The 20,380-nt window shown below is 36.2% G+C and overlaps 1 protein-coding gene across 7 annotated transcripts in view; it reads left to right on the plus strand.

Annotated features, from left to right (window-relative positions):
* Positions 1-19,665, plus strand: part of ATP9B (ATPase phospholipid transporting 9B (putative)) — a 170,133-nt gene extending 150,468 nt beyond the window's left edge. For 5 of the 7 annotated variants that reach the window (XM_061449603.1, XM_061449600.1, XM_061449604.1 and 2 more), the window contains 14 exons: positions 1,335-1,427; positions 2,577-2,660; positions 2,761-2,931; positions 5,768-5,866; positions 8,403-8,492; positions 8,934-9,078; positions 9,409-9,473; positions 9,917-10,072; positions 10,223-10,287; positions 11,484-11,592; positions 13,694-13,751; positions 14,434-14,637; positions 17,060-17,092; positions 17,857-19,665. In XM_061449603.1, the coding sequence (XP_061305587.1) occupies positions 1,335-1,427; positions 2,577-2,660; positions 2,761-2,931; positions 5,768-5,866; positions 8,403-8,492; positions 8,934-9,078; positions 9,409-9,473; positions 9,917-10,072; positions 10,223-10,287; positions 11,484-11,592; positions 13,694-13,751; positions 14,434-14,637; positions 17,060-17,092; positions 17,857-17,993 (1,509 nt within the window). In that variant the 3' untranslated portion in view covers positions 17,994-19,665. The remainder of the gene's footprint in view (positions 1-1,334; positions 1,428-2,576; positions 2,661-2,760; positions 2,932-5,767; positions 5,867-8,402; positions 8,493-8,933; positions 9,079-9,408; positions 9,474-9,916; positions 10,073-10,222; positions 10,288-11,483; positions 11,593-13,693; positions 13,752-14,433; positions 14,638-17,059; positions 17,093-17,856) is intronic. The other 2 variants (XM_061449605.1, XM_061449601.1) reach the window with 2 other exon arrangements.
* The last annotated feature ends 715 nt before the right edge of the window (positions 19,666-20,380 follow it).

Consider the following 20,380-nt stretch of genomic DNA (forward strand, 5'->3'; position numbering starts at 1 on the left):
TTAATACTTAAGAAAATGCATTTCATAAGATTTTCAAATGAAAAGTGTACCTTTTGTATGGGTACACATGAAATACTAGGCAAGTAATTGTACAAAAATCAGGCAAATCTCATGTTGCAGAGATTCTTTCTCATGAGAACATGTTAATTTCACTACTTTATGCTTAGCCTCTAATTCTGCATGTTGCCTTTAGCCTTTGTTTTTCTTTTTCCATTTGTTTCTTTCATACAAGATATGTTGCTTCTTCAAGAAATAAATTAATGGCTGAATTTTTTTTACAGTAGTAGTTAGCATGTTTCTATACTGCTAGTGCTGCTGCTTTTCCAGACCCAGTGTTGATACCTGAACTGTCATGGATGCACAGCACAACCCCAGGGTCTAAGATTTATGAGATACATGCTTAGTTGTCTCCTAGATGTCCAGTTGGGAGCATAGTAACAATCATTAAAACCTCACATGAAAGGAAGCCACAACACCATGCTAAAAGTAAGGTTTAAACCTCTATGGATGTTAAGCCATCCACACTACATACTTCTATGTTCTCCCTACCTAAAATCTGAGAATGTAGCAGAACAGCTTCAGACAGCATTGTTAGATGGTTAGTTCAGTGCCAAGTCCCACTTAAATAGGTGTCAAATTCATCCCATTTTTCGTTTGCCCTTTACGACAAGCCAGGCATGCCATCAGCCTTAGGCAAGTATGTTTCAGGTCTGGAGAGACCTTGGCAAGTCTGTATTTCTTTAGGTGATGATAGCACTAAGAGCTTGTCTTAACAGTGACATGCTCATAGATACTTTAAGAAGCTTGCAGATCAGACTAATCCATTCCTTCAGTGACAAACTATAACTCATATATATTTCTGATTTCTGTTATATTTGCCTGCCTGTAAATTCTCTGAATGTACCATGAGTGTTTCATCATTAAAACATCTGTAACAGGCATTTACAATTAAAAATTTACAAATAATTTAGTGTATTTCAAAGATAACAGGGTAAACTTTCTGTTGTGAGTAGTTATAAGGGTCATAACAGTGATATTCTAAAATTCAGACTGGCAGTTTAGGTATGCTGAGAATCTGTTAGTCACATTGACATCACTTAGAAGCAATCCTCTTATATGAGAAAGTGGGGAACATGCATTTCAGTGAAATCAGAGATGTCACTGGAAGTAGTATCATCAGGTAATAAAACTTATCCACCTCTTGGCAAGGTACTACTTCTTTTATAAATCATCCATTGACTACTTCAAAAGACAATTAGGTTATCGGTAGGTAATTATTTTAACTGTATAAACAGGTGTTTTTTTCCCATTCTGTTTCTCTTGTAAAATTCTAGGATGAATCATCAGGAGAAATTACATTTTACATGAAGGGTGCAGATGTTGCAATGTCCACTATTGTACAGTACAATGATTGGTTAGAAGAAGAGGTAAGAAACAAAATCAAAATTTATAAGAATTAAGATTCTGTAAAAACTAAAATTTAAAGTCAAAAGATCAGGAATTATTGGATTAGTTTAAAAGAGAACCTGAGCCAGTGCCGTAGTGGGTTTTGAAGTTGTTACATATATCCTGAATGGATTTTAAGTGATTAGAATTATTTCCAAATCTTAAGTAACCCACAGGAAAAGCAGAGCCGGGAGTCACAGCAGAGCACATTCCTACTTAAAACAAGGAAAGTTGTTTTTCATTGACTGACCTTTCACATAAAACCTGATTACTTCTGAGAAGTGTTCTGCTATAAACCTGTTTATCCTGAAGTGCCCTTGTTTTATCAAATTCTACAGTGAGGTATGATTATGAAATATGAAGTACAATAAGGTTTGCAGCCAAATTGAAATAGGGTTTTTTGCCACATTTATTAAGCTTAACATAAAATAGCTAGTGACTGAATTTCAAAGCTGATTGATATTTTTCACTGTGTGGCTCTAGGAGGTACCAGCAATCATCTTATTTTGACCCTACACACAGACAATATGTTAATACAATGATTACACCATGTATGTTCATAATGGTATTGGCAATATGAATCAATATCTGCTGCAGGGCAGTTTGATTTATTCAGGGACACGAATAAATTAAGCTCCCTTGAGACCTAGCAAAATGTCATAAAAATTACTTTTGGCGATAATGATGCACAATTAATTGTAAAATACTTATTTAATTTATTTAGCTTTATGAGGTCAAATCAATAAGTGTTTTGCCCTGGACAGCCCTGTTTTTCATTAAGACATGCTATCCCATGGTTATTTTTTAATGTCTAGATATCTTTCGCATAAGAGGTATGTTCAGTGGAAAAATAAAATGTAGCTCTATTACATGGCTCAAAAGTAGCCTTTATTTCTTTTAAAGCTTCAGCCTAGAATAGAGTTTCTTTAAGCTAGGGGAGGAAATCTAGATTGGCTTACCAGTCATTTGGGAGACCTGAAGTATAATTGCTTTTTATCCTGTTTGTGTCTTCTCCAGAATAGCCTCAGTCTGAAAAGTTATGGTACAGATATCTCCTGTTAGCATATAATATAAAACATGTACATGTGGTTGAATGTTTGCATAACTGTTCTGTGGTTTGTTCCACTCAGTGTGGTAATATGGCACGAGAAGGACTGCGTACACTGGTTGTTGCCAAAAAATCACTGACTGAAGAACAGTATCAAGATTTTGAGGTATGACCAGACAGAGTGATCTTCTGCTTCACCATATTTAGTTACTTTAAGGGGAGCATGCCTGAGGAGCAAACTCTTAGGTGATTTTGTGTTTGTGCAGAGTCGATACAACCAAGCAAAGTTAAGCATACATGATAGAAACCTGAAGGTTGCTGCTGTTGTAGAGAGTTTGGAGCGAGAAATGGAACTGCTGTGTCTCACTGGAGTAGAAGATCAGCTGCAAGCAGATGTTAGACCAACTCTAGAGATGCTAAGAAATGCTGGAATAAAGGTACTAAACACATACTGCTGACATAACAGGTCATCACTTAGTAACTTTTTTTTAGCAAGACATGAATTATACTTGTCTATATTCAGGTTCATTCAAAGTAAAGAGTATCATAGAATCACAGAACAGTTTGAGTCAGAGGTGACCTTAAAGCTCATCTAGTTCCACCCCCCTGACATGGGCAGACACCTCCCAGTAGATCAGGTCGCTCAAAGCCCTGTCCAGACTAACCTTGAACAGTTCCAGGGATGAGGCATTGTCCTGGGTTCAGCAGTAGCAGTCATGTTTTTTTTTTTTTCCTTTGTGTTAACTGGTGCAGTGCTGTGTTTTGACTTCTAGTTTTAGAACAGTGTTGGTGAAGCCGATGTTTTCGGTTGTTGCTAAGTGATGTTTACCCTGACCAAGGACTCTGTGAGGCTCATGCTCTGCCAGGGAGGAGGGGAGGCTGTGAGGAATCAGAGAAGGGGCGCCTGACCCGGGCTAGCCAGGGAGGTATTCCATACCACAGCACGTCATGCCCGGGGTGGGGGGTAACTGGGAGTTACCCGGAAGGACAGGGGCTTCCGGGTGGAACTCGCTTTCTTGGCCGGTGGTATCGTATTCTCTTCTCTTGTTATTTTCCCTTATCATTGTTTTAGCTGATAGTAGCGGTGGTGATTTGTTGCTGGACTGTTCTTGTCTCAACCCGTAGGAGTTGCACTCTCTCGATCCTCCTCCCCGTTCCTCCGGGAGCGGGGAAGGGGAGAGCCCCGGTGCAGGGGGGGGGGAGACGGACACGGACCTTGATTGTTGTCAGCTCGGCACCACTCACTGTGAGTGAGTGAACAAGTTACCTGACTGGGTTTAAACCACGACAGTTATCCACAGCTTCTCTGGCAAACTGTTCCAATGTCTCACCACCCTTAAAGAATTTCTCTGTTGAGGATTCATGGGTTAGAATTAGTGGGCAGACCAGTATGGCAGACCAGTATTCATTATGGTGAATGTCTGCTGCAGGTGGCCTGATCAAGAAGTAGTAGAAGAGGCCTTCTGGAAGAAGGCTCACATTTGCACATGCTAGTTCTTGTGCTGAACTTTAACCACCCCAATATCTCCTGGAAGAGAAACACAAGAGGGCACAAGCAAACTAGAATTTTGGAGTGCAATGACAATAATCTCCTGGTACAGGAGCTGACAGGGGGAGATGCTCTGCTGGTCTTCATACTAACAAACGAGGAGGAATTGGTCAAGGATGCGAAAGTTGTTTGAGGGAACGGCCTTGGCCATCCCCAGTAGTTACAAGAGGGTCAAGTTCAGAAGGCTCAGGAGGATCATATTAGTGTCTATAAATACCTGAAGGGAGGCTGCAGAGAGGACAGAGCAAGGCTGTTTTCAGTGGTGCACAGTGAAAGCACAAGAGGCAGTGGATGGAAACCTTAATGAACATTTTTTCACTGTGTGTTCAAACATTGGAGCAGGTCTCCCAGAGAGTTTGTGGAGTCTCTGTCCTTGGAAGTGTTCAGAACTGATTCAGCATGGTCCTGAGCACCCTGCTGTAGTCAACCCTGTTTTGAGCAGGGGAGTTGGACTAGATAATCTCCAGAGGCCCCTTCCCATGTCTACTGTATTGTTATTCTGTTTTTAATTAATCCCTGTTCCCCAAAGGCTTTCAGATGAATTAGCTTGTAATGCAGTGGTGTGCACAATTAGAAAAATATATGTATGGATTGAAGCCTTATGATTACATCTAATTTCTTGTAGTAGAGTGAGACTAGTGCAAAGTACTTCATATGTACTTCATATACAATATTTTCTTGATTGCTCTTGATATTTCTTCTGTACGTGGTCACTTCTGACTAAATTAAGTTCATCCTGCTAAAAATAGGTATAGAACACTGACAATTTTTAGGTTGTTGTTTTGGTTTGGGATTTTTAATGATTAGTTCTAGGATTTCAAAGCATTAGAACTGTTCTGGCTTTAATTACAGCTAACGTTATAGTAGGCTGGAAACATGGTAGTAGCTGTTGCTAGGTCATAAAATTATACATTACTCATTTACTGATGAGAAAATATGAATCTTGTCCATTCGTTGACCCACATGAACACTAATGAAGAAGATCTTGCCTGAGGTGTATAGGTAAAAAGGGAGACAGAGGCTTACAGTGTAATAAAATTGTGACTGTAGACTTAGTAACTATCGAGTAATAACTTCTGCAGGTAAAGTACTTTTTCCTGTGTGGTGTATTCAATTTGGTCTACGGGTAATGGTATTTCATCAGATGTACCTTCAACTTTCTTGGTGTTAAGGGACTGAGGGGAGAGAGCACCATCTCACTTCAAGAGCAGATGGACCCTCAACCTTATTCTTTCATGGTTTCATCCCACTTTTGCATTGTCAGTGGGCAGGATCTCTTTGGAGTGCTGGGGATGTAGCTCTTCCTCTAGGATATGCTGTCTCATTGCTTGGCTGCTGCTTTTTGATAGATTCTCACTAGGGTCACAGGCTGTTGTGTTGCATCAATTTGCTAACAAATGTCTTTCTCTTGTAGTAGTGTGCAACCTCTTTTGACCAAAGTAGTGTCAGGGCCTTAGGGAGGGAAAGGCTTTTATGCTCTCCCCGCTTTTCAGCTATGCCAGTGTGTTTCCCCACAATTTCACCTTGTCTTCATCTAAACTGAGACATTGGTCTTTGTGAGAAGGGTAGGGGAACGGAACTGCCTCAAGTGCATTATTGCAGTAAAAACTGCTATTAATCTAATCCCAAAAGGTACCAGAAAAAGGTTGGAGATAGATGTCATTTAGATTTGGAGAACAGGTGCATTAATATCCAGTGGAGTAAACTTTCACATTATTTTGCAGATATGGATGTTAACAGGAGATAAACTGGAGACAGCAACTTGCATTGCAAAAAGTTCTCACTTAGTGTCTAGGACTCAAGATGTTCACATTTTCAGACCCGTAAGTATAGCTCCAACTTGTTTGTTGGTTCATCAAAGGACAGCTAATAGCAATGTTGCTTTATTTGATTACGAGTTGGCTGCTTGTTGAAAATCGATGGGTTATTGTATTGAGTGTCCTAATAATGGTCAAGACAGTAGTACTTAGGTTGTTATTTAAGGATGTAGATTACAAAGCATTGCTTCTAGAGTGCTTGTGTCTAGATATGCCAATACGCTACAGAAACATTTGTAGCCTTGTTTGAGTGACCCAGGTTCATCATACATTTTATAATCTTCACTTGGAAAATGGACATAGTAAGGTACCTCTGCATAATGATGGAGAGGGAATCTATGTGAGGTGCTGAGCCAGTAGGAAAGACTGTCTGGGAATTTAGAGCATGTGAATGGGGTTTTTGCTTGTTTGAGAGTTTTCATTAATAGAACACTTTAGACTCGGGCAGAATTAATCCTGAATTCAGCTGGGGTGCCAACATCCTCTCTATAGATAGAGTTGAAATCAGTAAGAAAAAAAATGATTTTTTTTTTTTTTTCAGTATCATTATATATACTTGCATTATTTTTAACAGCCTGTTCAAGACAGTTGTTAGGAAGGTAAACCGAATATCTTTTTCTGTACATTTTGGTTGTAGTTGTATAGCATCAACTTTATTGATGCCAAACAAAAATAGATTTTCCAGACTTTGATTGATGCCATGTGATCAGACATAATATGTCTGTGTTTGTTCTAAATGAACCACCTACACAAATAATTATATGAATATAATTTACATGTAAATGTAATTTCTTCTGAAGCATCAGAATGGCAAATTGGGCCCTGCAGACTACTATTTGCAATTAAATTATTAATGTTTCTGATAAAACTTCAGATCAATTTTTGTTGACCTTTCCATGTTGTAACACCACAAATTAAGTCTTCCTGAACAAAATCTATTTAGTTGAGTCAGATTTTTATTTTCATTACCTTGACTGGTAATAAGAGATCAGCATAAAACTGTGTTAACTTAGAAAGTTTTAAATTAATTAGAAAATGGATTTATACAGAATTATTTCTGTGGCTGCATTTGTTGCAAAGAACCACTAGATTAACGTAAGAAAATACCAAACACTAAAACTTTTATTTTAGTTATAAATTAGTAAATCAAAAATCATGTACTGTTTTGACTTCCAAAAAAAAAAAGCATTTTTTTTTAGCACTTTTCCTTTTTATCCTTAGAAGTCTCAGCTTCTTAATTTTGTAATGAAATTAACTGATACATTGTTCTAGAGGTATTTGCAAATTAAAAAAGAAAATACCTCTGTTAGGTGAAAGGTAGAACAGAGAGGGCAATTACTGCTCCTCAGTGCGCACTAAGTGTTGACGTCTCTTAATTTCTGTAATGCAAAAAGTTTATAATGGGTCACTGAAACCCATGGTCCATTACAGTTGGCAGGGAAAGACACGTTTTAATTATGGGAAATATGGGAAATTTAATTATGGGAAAAGAGAAAAATAATCTGAATTGGGACACATGTATGGGGTTCTGTTTTCAGGTGCTTCTTAATGTAACTCAAATTTTATGTGTAATAAAGCCCGTTTGGAGGGGGAAAGGTCTTTGGACTGCATCTGATTCTGAATAGTAGTCGGCCAAAGGCAGAACTTCACGTTCAGTGTAATTAAGAGTCATCTGTTTTAAAAGCTATTTCATCAAACTGCTGACAGAGCCAAAATGAGAAGTGTAATCAGAGTTTGTGTTTTATTCTGTGCTTGCAATTTTGTCTTCCATGATAGCTCTAAAATACATTGATCTTTTATTGGAAAGAAAACCAAAACTGCAGTCTCCTGAAAATCTGCTCATAATTTACATCTCTCATGTTCTGTGTGTTCTAGTTCAAAATGTTCCAAAATCTATTTGGTAATCTTTGATCATTTTTGCATTTCACAGCTGCGACTTTCTGAAACAATAATTAAGTAAATTAAAAAATAAATACAAATTTATGATGTAGTTCTTTTGTATTATGCCACTTGATCCTGCTTGCATACTCATGCAAGATCCAAAAGGATTAGTAGTAGTGAGCATTTTTAGTGCCTTTTGAAATCTGTGCTTACTTACCCAAACTGCAGGAACTGTTAACATGAACGTGTTGCATTATTCTAAGAACATATTTTACTGGTATATAAATGTTTTGGGGTTTGTTTGGTTGGTTTTGTTTGGTTGGGTTTTTTTTGTCTGTTCTTCTTCTAGCTCTGCCAAGGTGGAAGGACTCAGGTCAGCTTGAACTTATGATATTTTAGTGTTATGAATTCATTAGTTTTTTAGCACAGGTTTACTTTGGTGAGGAACCAGTTAAGCTGACTACATAGACTTTCCTTGTTTGAGGATTACTTTTCACTCCATAAGATCCAAGGCTTGTAGTATCCCATGGTTTACATGGGGATAAAACACATGTTGAAGAACCAAGGCCTTCTGGGTATGAGTTCTCAAAACCTGATTTATTTAGGCAGGATTTTTGGAAGAATATAACAAAATCTCTTAATTGAGTGCTTTCTATTGAAGGTTACCACTCGAGGAGAGGCTCACTTAGAACTAAATGCCTTTAGGAGGAAGCATGACTGTGCCTTGGTGATATCTGGGGACTCACTCGAGGTAAGGAACTTGGTTTCTGTCATATTGCATTTATCTATATGCTTATGTTCAAAAAGCAAAGTGTCGATGCCTTCATGCTTTTAAACCTTTTTACAGTATTTGCCCGTATTTAAGTTGTCCTTAGAGATACTTCTGTTTCTCACTGAGTGCTAATTGGAGGATATACGTTCTAAATGGGAAAATGTTAGTGGTTCTCTGGTCTCCTGTATCGTAACAGAGTGGAATTTGTATTCAGCATGCTGTTATCTCTTAACCCCAAACCATGTTGGATGCCACTTTAAAGTAATAAAGCTATAGTTAGGATAGCGTGGCTTTTTGTCTCCCAGATGGATGTTGTGCAAGCAAAACTTCATAAAAGAATTATTTATACTGTGTTTCTGTGTTAGATCACATACTGTTTTTTTTAATCATAAGTAAATGTGAATGTATCTTTTTATTTAGGTTTGTCTGAAGTATTATGAGCATGAACTTGTAGAGCTGGCTTGTCAGTGTCCTGCTGTAGTATGCTGTCGATGTTCCCCCACGCAGAAAGCTCATATTGTGAAACTGTTACAGCACCACACTGGAAAACGCACGTGTGCAATAGGTAACTGGTGGCACAATCTTCATTTGCAGTAGCTAAAGTCTGTCATCAACTTAAGCAGTAGATGGCACTGTTGAGAAGTAGTTGAAACAAAACCAAAGAGAGATTTCTTGATAACAGCCAGGTATTATGTAGCTGTAGCAGAAAATGCCATTCCACAAGAAAGATATGGTTATCTTCTTTATTCCTCAGGAACAAGTCTTGATTGCTAAAGTAATTATAATCCACAGATTACCTGTAAGAATTGAAAGGTATATAAGAGGTTTCTAAAATACTCTAAGGCCAGGACAGTAAAACCTCTGAAGAGCTGAATGTTGCAGTGGCATTTTTCAGGTGATGGAGGAAACGATGTCAGCATGATCCAAGCAGCAGACTGTGGAATTGGAATTGAAGGCAAGGTAATGTTGACAGTTTTCCATTGTCAAATATGTGCCACACAGTAACATAGGATTAGAAGTTTTATTCTTAAACAGTAGTGAATTGATAATTTCTAATTAAACTATGCTGTAAGACGATAAAAATGCTTAGTCTTTGAACTAATATCTTCCTTGCTTATATGTCCTTTATCTTCTTAAATACAAAAAGCAAGAAAAGCAGAAAGTGCCATAGGTATTTCTGTGTAACATTTACCTGAAAGAAGCAGGATAGAAGCTTAAACTTACTTGTTACAGCCGCTGTGTCTTAGAATACACAAAAAAATGTCCTTTGTGTCTCATTGCAGAGTTGATTTTTGAATCAGGAGGAAACTTAACTTTTAAAGTTAATTATCACTTAGAATTTTGAAATCACAAACACACATTTGCACTGCGTTTCATATTCGGAATATTTTTGTTTGTTCCAGGAGGGAAAACAAGCTTCCCTGGCAGCTGACTTTTCCATCACACAGTTTAAACATATAGGTAGGCTGCTGATGGTACATGGTCGAAACAGTTACAAAAGATCAGCAGCACTTGGTCAGTTTGTCATGCACCGAGGCCTTATTATTTCAACTATGCAGGTATTTAAATTTTTTCGTGAACAGTTAGAAACACTATGTCTGTCTTTGAAGTGTCACAAAATTTCAAGCAGTACTATTACTACTTCCCTTTAGCATAGTGTTTTGTATGTAGAATTATATTAAATATGTATAATTATCTGCTTTTTGCAGGCTGTGTTTTCATCAGTCTTCTATTTTGCATCTGTTCCCTTGTACCAAGGATTCCTAATGGTAGGGTAAGTCAAAACCAACAATTACGGTATCTGGTAACCATATATAGCAAACGAACTTGTTAAATAACATCATGTAGTTGGTGTCTGCCATATTTTTCATACATTTATCATTGGTAAGCTGCCAAACCTGGGCTGAATCTACAAAGAAAAGTCAAACTAAGTTGAATATGCCCTATATGGGCTGAGGGAGAATAAAGTCTCATTCTCACTTCTCTGTAGAGAGGGATCTGTATAGCCGTAGATGAAGGTACCATATGACTTTTCTCACATACGGACTGAAAACAACAGAAGTTTCCCAAACCAGTTTCAGCTGTTACTCAGATTGTCATGTAAGTCTTAGTGAGAATCAGACTTTTCTTTTAATAATGGAGCTGAAGCTACTATGAAATTTTCTCTGAGAGTGCACTACACAAATCTGACACATAGATTTCTATTCAGGTTAATGTATGCAAAATTAGGAGCATCCTGGTCTTGTTGTAAAAGCTGCTTTAGTAATACAGTTTCCAAAGTCATACAGCTGAGGGATATGCATATATTCATGTTTGTCCTTGCTCTCTGCCTCTTCTGCCCTAAAAGATGCTTATATTGCTTGTAAACAATAGCAATCTAAATCGAAAGTAGCTTAAATCATAGTCAGATCAAGGTGTGATTACACCAGACTTTGCAGAGGCAAGCAGCAGACCTCTTGAAAATGTTTGTAATTAGTTTCAACGAGTTCTAGGAAAGTAGTACTAAAGTATACATCTGACTTGTGCATCCTAAAATACAAAGCCACTTACAGAGCTGTTAAGACTATCGTTCATCCACCTACTTTTAACATGATGTCTGGAATAGAGTGCTTGGGGTTTTTTCCTTCAGTTTTCATGCCATTGTCTGTGGATTAATTTAATCATCAGTTCTTTGAACTAGTTGTCCAAAGTGTAAGTGCACAGGGAGAGTGGTAGCAGATAAGCTTGATACAGAAGAAATAAATCTGTTTCCTGGTTCTGAATGTATAAAAGCTCTGTAACGTCTCATAACTGGCAGCTCTCAGCAGCACAAGAGCAGGTTGCATGTGTAAAGCTGTTTTAGTAAACTGCTTCAATACTGGGTAGAGCCAGTCTAATTCCACTTACATAAAAGTAATCATTGAGCTCAGTAGATCAGTTTAAAATCATATCATACAGAAGTGTCAATTTATGTTCTTTCCTTCCACCTAGGTATGCAACCATATATACTATGTTTCCAGTCTTCTCTCTAGTATTGGATCAGGATGTGAAGCCAGAAATGGCATTGCTATATCCGGAACTCTATAAGGATCTCACTAAGGTATGAATGTCCTTAGTGCTCAGATTATGAACAAAAACAAATGCTGAAATCACCACTGTGCAAAACTGGGAATTCTTACAATCGTTTCCTTAAGGTATTCCATGCAAGATAGATGCACAACTAATATAATGCAGACTTTTGTACTATGAAAATTAGCCAGGTACCAACTGTTCCATTTAATTTAATACATTTGTTAAGTCACCAATGGTTGGACTGAAGTAAATCAAGCATGAAGGCGTGTTGATGTAAAAGTTACTTTCAGTCTGGCTGCAGGATCTCTGATCTGGAGTTATTTATACTTACTTTTTTCACAGCTCCTTTTTTCCTTTTTAAATGGTAGATTAATCGATGTATTATTTTTTTTCCCATAACCCCTAGAAATTACTACTGACAAAAAAAAAAAAGAGAGAATGTGGAGTAACTGGAGAGTAAAGTTCAGTGCATTGTCTGGGGAAGATGATGATCACTAAATGATTATGGATGAGTAGTATAAAAAGTTATTTATGTGCTATATTTGACTCACTATTACAAGGTAATCTTATTATGAGTGATTATTACAACCATTTATGATCACGCTGCCTTAGTCAGCGTGACACTGAAGCTTACATATTTTTGTGCATCATTTTTCAAATTACGGACTCTAAATGCAAATCTCTACCAATGATATTCAGCTAGTGTTATTCAAACACATGCTGACGTGAACTGTAATTGTATTCCTAGGAATTGGCTTCTTTTCTGGGATATACTAGTGATGAAAATGCCTTTCTGATCTTTAGAAGAATAAGATACATCAGCACAAGTCATTGACACTCCAGCGCATGAAGAGAAAATTAGCAGGGTTCAGAGAGACAGGTGTGGCCAAATACCCTGCAGGACACACTGATTCACTATTACTGTTACTATGGCTCCTACAGAGTTATAGCTAGAAAAGCTGATGAAAATTTGAAAGTTAAGAGGGCTCCCTGCTTTCATCTGAAAATTATTCAAAGCCTGTTGTGCAACATTCTGTAGAAGCTCAGGAGTGATTTTCCCTTCCAGTTCCATAAAGGTGAACCAAAACACTTATTTCACAAATGTCAGTAATTGGGAGCTATGGATGAAGGTGGAACCAGTGTCCAGCACTCAAAGGAAAATGAGTAGACATTCATGGGAGGAAAAAAAATAAAAACTGAAAATAAATCTAATGTTTCTTCATGCTTGTACAAGATTTTTTTCAGATGTGTTCGGTCTGCCACCACCGTTCTAGACTATATACAGCATTATGAAAATGTCTTTAGCACCTTGCCGTGAACTGTCTCCATCCAAGAATGTATTTTAGCCTCAATTGAAGTAATAAACTCATCACTTTCTACAGCAGTGAACCACATTTATATGTAAAGTGCTGATTCTTGTGTGTTCTGGGCTGATCAGTTCTTTTGTGGCAAAATGGTTGCTTCATTTGCCATTTTATCCTTTAACTCTGTGGTTCTAAAATATTTCTTTAGCACCCTCACAGACTGCAAGTCATATGCACATGTACAGTATTTATTCTTTGATTTATGCATGTTTCAATCTATAACATTCACAATCACAAAAAGATTTAAAATGTAACTATCTCAGCAAGTAACTAGTACTAAATAGTTACTTTCTGAAAAGTTACAGTAGTTATGTGTTTATGAATGTAAATAGACAGTTTATCCAACATTTAGAATGACTAGTAACTACAGTCTTGTTTGAGGTTTAGGTCAGTAGGTACACAGTGGTATCTTTCTTGAAGACCACATTTTACAAAACAGACACAAAACTCTTTTAAATAAAAAATAAATTCATTTTACTGTAATTATCCCTCTGAAAACCAGCCAGAGCACTGCAAGCTAAAGTATCTTTGCCGTTTAAGGCATTAACTGTCCTACCCCAAATTTAGACTTTGTGTGATTTCTGTACAAGTTTGCAATGAAGAATCACAAAAACAAGTAGAAGCTTTTTAGCCTGTGTTACTTCAAAGACTCCTTATTTTACTTGTAAAGTCTCTCTAATGATTAACTTTTAAAAATATATGAACTGAGTGGATTAATATTTTTTTAAGTTGTGTCTTAATTGGCCTCTCACTTGTTTCCTTTAGGGAAGATCTTTGTCATTTAAGACCTTCCTCATCTGGGTTTTAATCAGTATTTACCAAGGTAGGAGAGAGTCCTAATTTTACTGAACTGAGAATTTTTTGTCTGCTTTCGCTAATACTGTTTTTCAGCTGCAGGTTGAATTCGCAAAGCTTAACATTTCATCAGCAGTTACATATATATTACTTTCTGTTTATCTTGTAAATCAATATTCCTGTAGTGTGCCAAGCCTGTTCAAAACACGGCACAGACTGGTATTTTTGTTGATCCATATCACCTAAAAAAAAATGACAGGTTTTTAATTAAATGCTAATCCAGAAAAATTTTAATGAGTGCTTATCACATTGCATATATTTACACAGTAGTTTTCTTTCATGGAATGACAGAAGCGCTGTTGAAGAAATCTGAATTATGTGATCAGTTAAAAGTAATTACACTTTCAACAATATCTCATTTATTTGTAGCACTTGACAAAATGAGGTTAATTAACAGTTCATCAGATATATTGCACCTAAAAGGTGTTTAATAGTTTAATTTCTTTACAGCTTTACTTTGGTTGCTTTGTTTCACATGCACCAAGTACTGTAAATATCACTTCTTTTAGAAAGATCAGTCTTGTTACCTTATAAAAATTACTGGGCAAGTTTTCATAACAAGCAAACAACTGTTCAGCGGGTGGCTATAAAAACTGGTGCACCAAAATTTCATTGCACAGTGAATTGATAATTTTGTGTACCTTTCCTAGGTGGTATTCTGATGTATGGAGCCCTGCTGCTTTTTGAATCTGAATTTGTACATGTCGTTGCCATTTCCTTCACTGCCCTAATCTTGACTGAGCTCTTGATGGTTGCACTGACCATACGAACATGGCACTGGTTAATGGTGGTGGCTGAATTTCTCAGTCTTGGCTGCTATGTGGCCTCTCTTGCATTTCTAAATGAATACTTTGGTGAGTAATAGTGAAAGTATTTTAGCAAATAACTGGTTTGTTGTTTTTTTTTTTCTCTCTTTTTTTTTTTCTTTCTTGTCATTAAGAATAGGTGATGTTATGCTTTGTGAAAAAACAGCTTTCTCCGTAAGAAATAAGAATGAAATCAGGCCTAATGTTGGGTTGTAATATGCGCTTATCCTTTCCTCCTAGAATTTGACAATCTTTATTCCTGTTAGTATGATTTATCTAAAGCTTACTCAAGCCATGCATGCTTTTCCCATCCTTGATCTGATCTTCAAATGGATATGATTTTCAAAAATCAAGATCTTCACTGAGGTGATGAATTATTTGATATGCCAGACCAAGTGGACCTCATTAGATCTAATCCACAAGCTTAAAAGAGTTGAAGTATTGCTAGATTGAGAGGCAGAAGCCTGTTGGGGTAGACACTTCATATAAGAATCATTGTTTCATAATTACATTAAGCTTATGTTAAACAGGCTTTGCTTTAAATTGCTGTATGCCATACTGTGTCTTAAGGTTTTGTGATTGTTCATAGGTCACAAAATGAAAGAATAATTTTAAACTGCAGAACTTTTAACAGTGAAGAATCTGAGCATCAAATTAATACATATGTCTTTTTATATCAAATTATCCTTCAGCAGAAACAACTATCTCAATTTGATTTTACAAATTTTAACTTTTACAGAAATACATATAATGATTTTGGTTATACCTCACAAGAAACCAGCTCCTTCTCTTTGTGTTTTTCAGGAGCAGATGGCTTAGGAGGTACCCTTCTTCAGTTATCACTTCTCATAGCAGAATTAAACTTTGTATAGTAATTTCTAGGAGTCTTTTAGTTCTGCTTTTACTCTCTCATGTCCCAGGTGCTCAACACTAGGGTAGTGTATTTATATATTCTTAATCAGTAAATGCTTCGCTGCCTGTCCCAGTGTTCTGTTACTTCCCAGATTTCTCGAGAGTCAAATTTTAATGAAGAAACAACCCTGCTGGGCTTTTTACTTGTATTGTACATTATTTCAGGTTTGCCAGAGTACATTTTTCTTTTCTCTGACACCAATGCACAGACTCTTTAAATAGAAATTACTGGGTTGATTCCTCAATGTCCACAGCTAGATTACAAATGAAAGGAGCAAGCACGAACAGATGCAGGTACTGGCTTTTGGTCCAAACTTCAGGAACTTTATAAGACAGAACTGGCTGCTTTATCTTTACAAGTCTTTAGTATTGGTGACAGCCGAACCTTCCATCCGTAGTAGGTGTTGTTCAGTCAGAAATACTGTCCGGTGATGTTCATAAATTTGTAAAAACTACAGGGACTTTTGTTTCTTGCAGACTTTTTCTGTAAAGGGGAATGCTTTATTGTCCTCATATATTTGCTGGACAAGTCCAAGTAGCTGAGTACATAAATGGTTGCATGGCTTCTTTGCAGCCTGGGGACTTAACTTCTGTATTTCTCATCATAAAGGGTACTGAAAAGGGTGCAATTTCATGGGCTTTTATAAAGATGTATTTTACTGTGTGATATTCAGCAGTTAATCTGAGGAAATGCATTTCAGCTAGTCGCACTGTTAATGCTTTACTCTTATCTGTCATACTAGAGCTGGAGAAGAGAACCTTTTTTTGTGCATGTAATGTAGTATAAACTTAAGTGATGGTTTACAGTTCAAGGTATAGCACAACTTTGTGCATCAGGGAAGACAATCCAGTCCAATACTGCTTGACTTCGTCAGCAAATAAACTGTTTCTTTCAGTGATGTTACTTACAAGCATCATCTCCTCCCAACGAAATGATGCCGTGACAGGGCACTCAAATTAGAATTACAGAAATATTTGATACTGCTCTACAGTTCTGACTCATGGAAGTAAATCACTTTTCAGGTTTCCGAGTTAATTGCACTCAATCACCTTATTAGGCATGTCTCTGTAGTATGTTATATAGGCTTTTAGTATGTCTAAGCAGGCTTAGGCTAAAACTGTGTAACAAGTTTATACATTGAAATCTAATATACAAAGTATTTTTAATGAGTAAAGATGGAGCAGTAAAACATTACTGCATTTTCTGAAGTGAATTTTAATTTGCATTAAACCAGTTCTGATCAAGTTGTTTACACAGTAAATTACACCTTGAAGTCAAATGCAAGAAAACTTCTTACCTACCTAGACTCTTAAAACATGACCAAATTGAAAACCTCTATGTTTTCAAAATGATTGGCATAATTGCTGTTTAAAATGTTCTGGTTGTCATGTGAAACGTAATAATATTCTGTTTAATGCTACTAACATCTTTTCAATTTCCATTTGTGTAGCTAACCTGTTTGTTTTGTTGTTTTGTTGTTTGTTTTTTTCTTCACATAACTTTCTTATCTTCTGTAAATCTATCCTTTAATTTTCATTCTCCCTCTTTGTGAAACAGGTATAGGCAGAGTGTCTTTTGGAGCTTTCTTAGGTAGGTGAAGTTTGACTTGAAGTTTAAGTCTTTAAAAAGAGTAGTAAATTATTTGATCTACACATTTGTAAATAATGGAAAAAGAAAAAACAAAACAAAAGCCAACAAAACCCACACCAATTCTTCAGGTTACCTGGGTTCTGAGATCTTTCTGTAAGAAGTATGACCTGACCTGACCAAATACCGTCAAAGAAGAGTGTCACCATTCTTGTTAATGTCTGTCACAGAAAAAAATAGCTTTTCAGTGTGGCCTCTGGCAATATCACTACATTGTTTTACCCTTAAATTTTTGGGCTCTGGTTTAATCTCTAAGGCTTTAAGCATCATTTGGTCTAGTTGTGACAGATTCAGAGAAAAACAATCTGAATATGGAATAAAGGATCCAAAATGGTAGCAGAATTTCTGGTTGGAAGCTTGTATTATAGTAGGTAAAATCATTCTTACTAGTAGAAAAGTAAGTTGACTTTTTATTATGAGAAAATCTTGCTTTTAAACTGAGATTCTGTTTCCTCTAACATCATTTTGTGCTACAAAACAGCATAGGAACCACAAAGGAACTCTGAAGTTCCTCTCTAAAGAAAATAGTTGGCAAAAACAAAATGTTGAGGTTAACTTTCTCTTGTTTTGTTGTTTGGTTTTTTTTTTTTTTTAATTTTGCATGGTCTTGAACAATAGCATAAGCAAACAATTAACAGAGTTTTATTGACTTTGCACTATGGAAGTTTCAGCTCCCATTACTTATTTTACCTTTTCTGTTTCTGCAGATGTTGCCTTTATCACAACTGTGACCTTCCTGTGGAAAGTGTCAGCAATCACTGTTGTAAGCTGTCTTCCACTTTACATTCTCAAGTACTTGAAGCGCAAATTTTCTCCTCCAAGTTACTCAAAGCTTACCTCGTAAAAGTAATTGTATCCCTATGTTTTTTCACTTGCACCAGTCTGCAAATTGCACATTCACTGTGCTTTAATGTCTATGGGTTTCTGTTGGACTAAAGAAATTTGAAAAAATAAGTGATAAAGTGAATAGAGCACAAAAAGAGGTGGAAACATCTGACAGGTACAATAACACAGACATACACTAACAGGACTATCAGAGATAAACTAAATATTCTTCATGTTGATTTCTTTTTTTTTTTCTATTTTCTGTTGCTGTGATTATAAAATAAAACTGAATTACCTTTGATTTGACAGTGCTTCTGAATGGTTTCATTGCTACTGTAAAGGATTTTTTCCTACTGTACTAATCTTCTGCAAATTGAATTGAAAGTTTCATTATTTATTACATAACTTCCCTTTTTTAATTATTACATAACTACCTAATTCAAGTTGTTTCCTTTAATGTCTATATATGGAAAAGTTCATTTGTCCATACTTACTAGAACACACCTAATACCTGTAAATGCCCATGTCTGTATTAGCAGCTATTATTCCTCATCAGACATTGAGTAATATGCACTATTTGAATTATGTACAGATGTCTGCATAGCACAGTATTATATTAGGAGCTGTTGTCCTATTCTGTTCTGCATTTCTGGCACCAGTTAATTACAGATCTGTGATGCTGACAGCAGTTCTTTAAATGCACATTACAGCCAGGTTGCACAAAAGCTGTTTAAAAGTTCAAAAGATAAATTCTGTACATAATTCCACTGCACCTATTGATCTGTACAGATATCAAAGACATGGCTGCTCAGTAAATATGTTTTAAAATTCTTATTCATTTTGTATTTGTAAAACTGCAAATAGTGTCAAAGTACATTTATATATATATGAGAAGTCCAGTAAACCTTGTATTAGCTAATATGTTTAAATTGCCTTGTAATCTGTTTACTTAGGTTACTCAGGTAAAAGAAAATAAGACAAATACATGAACATTATGGTAGTAAAAACTATCATTTTCCAAGCTGTAAATGTTATGTTTTTATAACTTATTTTGGGTGCAGACTTGTTGAAAAAAAAAAAAATCAAAACATTCTTGCTTGTTGTAAAATGTCAGAGTTGAGTATTTTGGCTGAGTTATGACACTTTACAGCAGTTGAAGATTTGTTCCAGAAACTCATATACTCTGATACAATCTGAAGGGTCCAAATCTTGCGTTTTGTGCTGGAAAGTAGGATATACTATTTTAGTTTCCCATCATGATAAAACTTTGCTTTCTCAAGAAGTACATATAATGAAGTTGGCATAGTCTATTAATCAGTGGAAAGGAACAGCATAATTATCCATGCTTTATTGGTTAAATGTTTATGTGTGTGTTTTTAAAAAACACTTAATATGGATTTCATTTTTATGTTTGACTTTATGCCTTTACAACATAATTCTTTGTTTAGTCTCCTATAACTTTGCCCATATGCCATTATTATATTGGATGAGTAATATTTGAGTGATAAATATAACTACTTCCTGGGAGAGCAGAGGAAACTGCTCAGAGCTATTTGGACTCCACCCCGCTCCATTAATTTTTGTTTTGAAAGCTTTTCTTACCAGCTATTTATCTGCCTTTTTTTTCCTTTTTTTTTTAATTTTCATTCCTCATTATAAAAGCAATAAAGCCTAATTTCTACCAAATATTATTAATGGCTATATGTATTAAATAAACTACTGAAGTAGTGCTTCTTTTAATTACACAACATTGCAGGCTAGTTTGCTCTGTCCCTCTGTAGTCTCACTTCTACAAAACTCCCGCAAGATGTCACTGTTTCTGCATACTAGCGGAAGCCTTTCTTCATTTCATGTGGTTTTGGCACAGTACTCCTGGATTGTATTTTTAGTTTAGTTGGTCCTGTGATATTTTTTGTTGCTGGTTTGCTTTAATTTCCTATTTCTCCACAATAAGTGGTAATTACTTTTAATCAATTAAGAAAAGTCACCAGTGTGCAGTTGTTCTGAAACATAGATGATGTTTTCTTCAGACCTTTTTGTCCTAAACATTGTGACCTCACAACCATATGCGTAAGATTCAATAGATAAGCAAAAGCTTAGAGCTGGTCATCCTTCATCTATACGTCGCGTCTTTGACATTAGGCAGAAAAGGAGTAAAAAATCAGAAATTAAACTAGCAGTATAAAAGTGATAGTGTTACTGTAATACAGCTTAGTGTTACTGTAATACAGCTGTATGAGATGTAGTGTACCCATGTGTGCAGAATTTAGAGTGTACGCATATTAATCCTCATCATTAAAACTGTGAGGTTAGTGTGATTGCAAATGTATAGATTCTACACACTGGTACATGCCTTTCCAAAGTGGAGTCAGTTCTCTAGAGTGCCTGCTTTCTTGGAATATTTTC

The sequence above is a fragment of the Pezoporus flaviventris genome, unplaced genomic scaffold (assembly GCF_033815535.1).
Source record: "Pezoporus flaviventris isolate CSIRO_AGI_PZ_B2104156 unplaced genomic scaffold, CSIRO_AGI_Pfla_v1 ptg000007l, whole genome shotgun sequence".
Classification (NCBI taxonomy): Eukaryota; Metazoa; Chordata; class Aves; order Psittaciformes; family Psittacidae; genus Pezoporus; species Pezoporus flaviventris.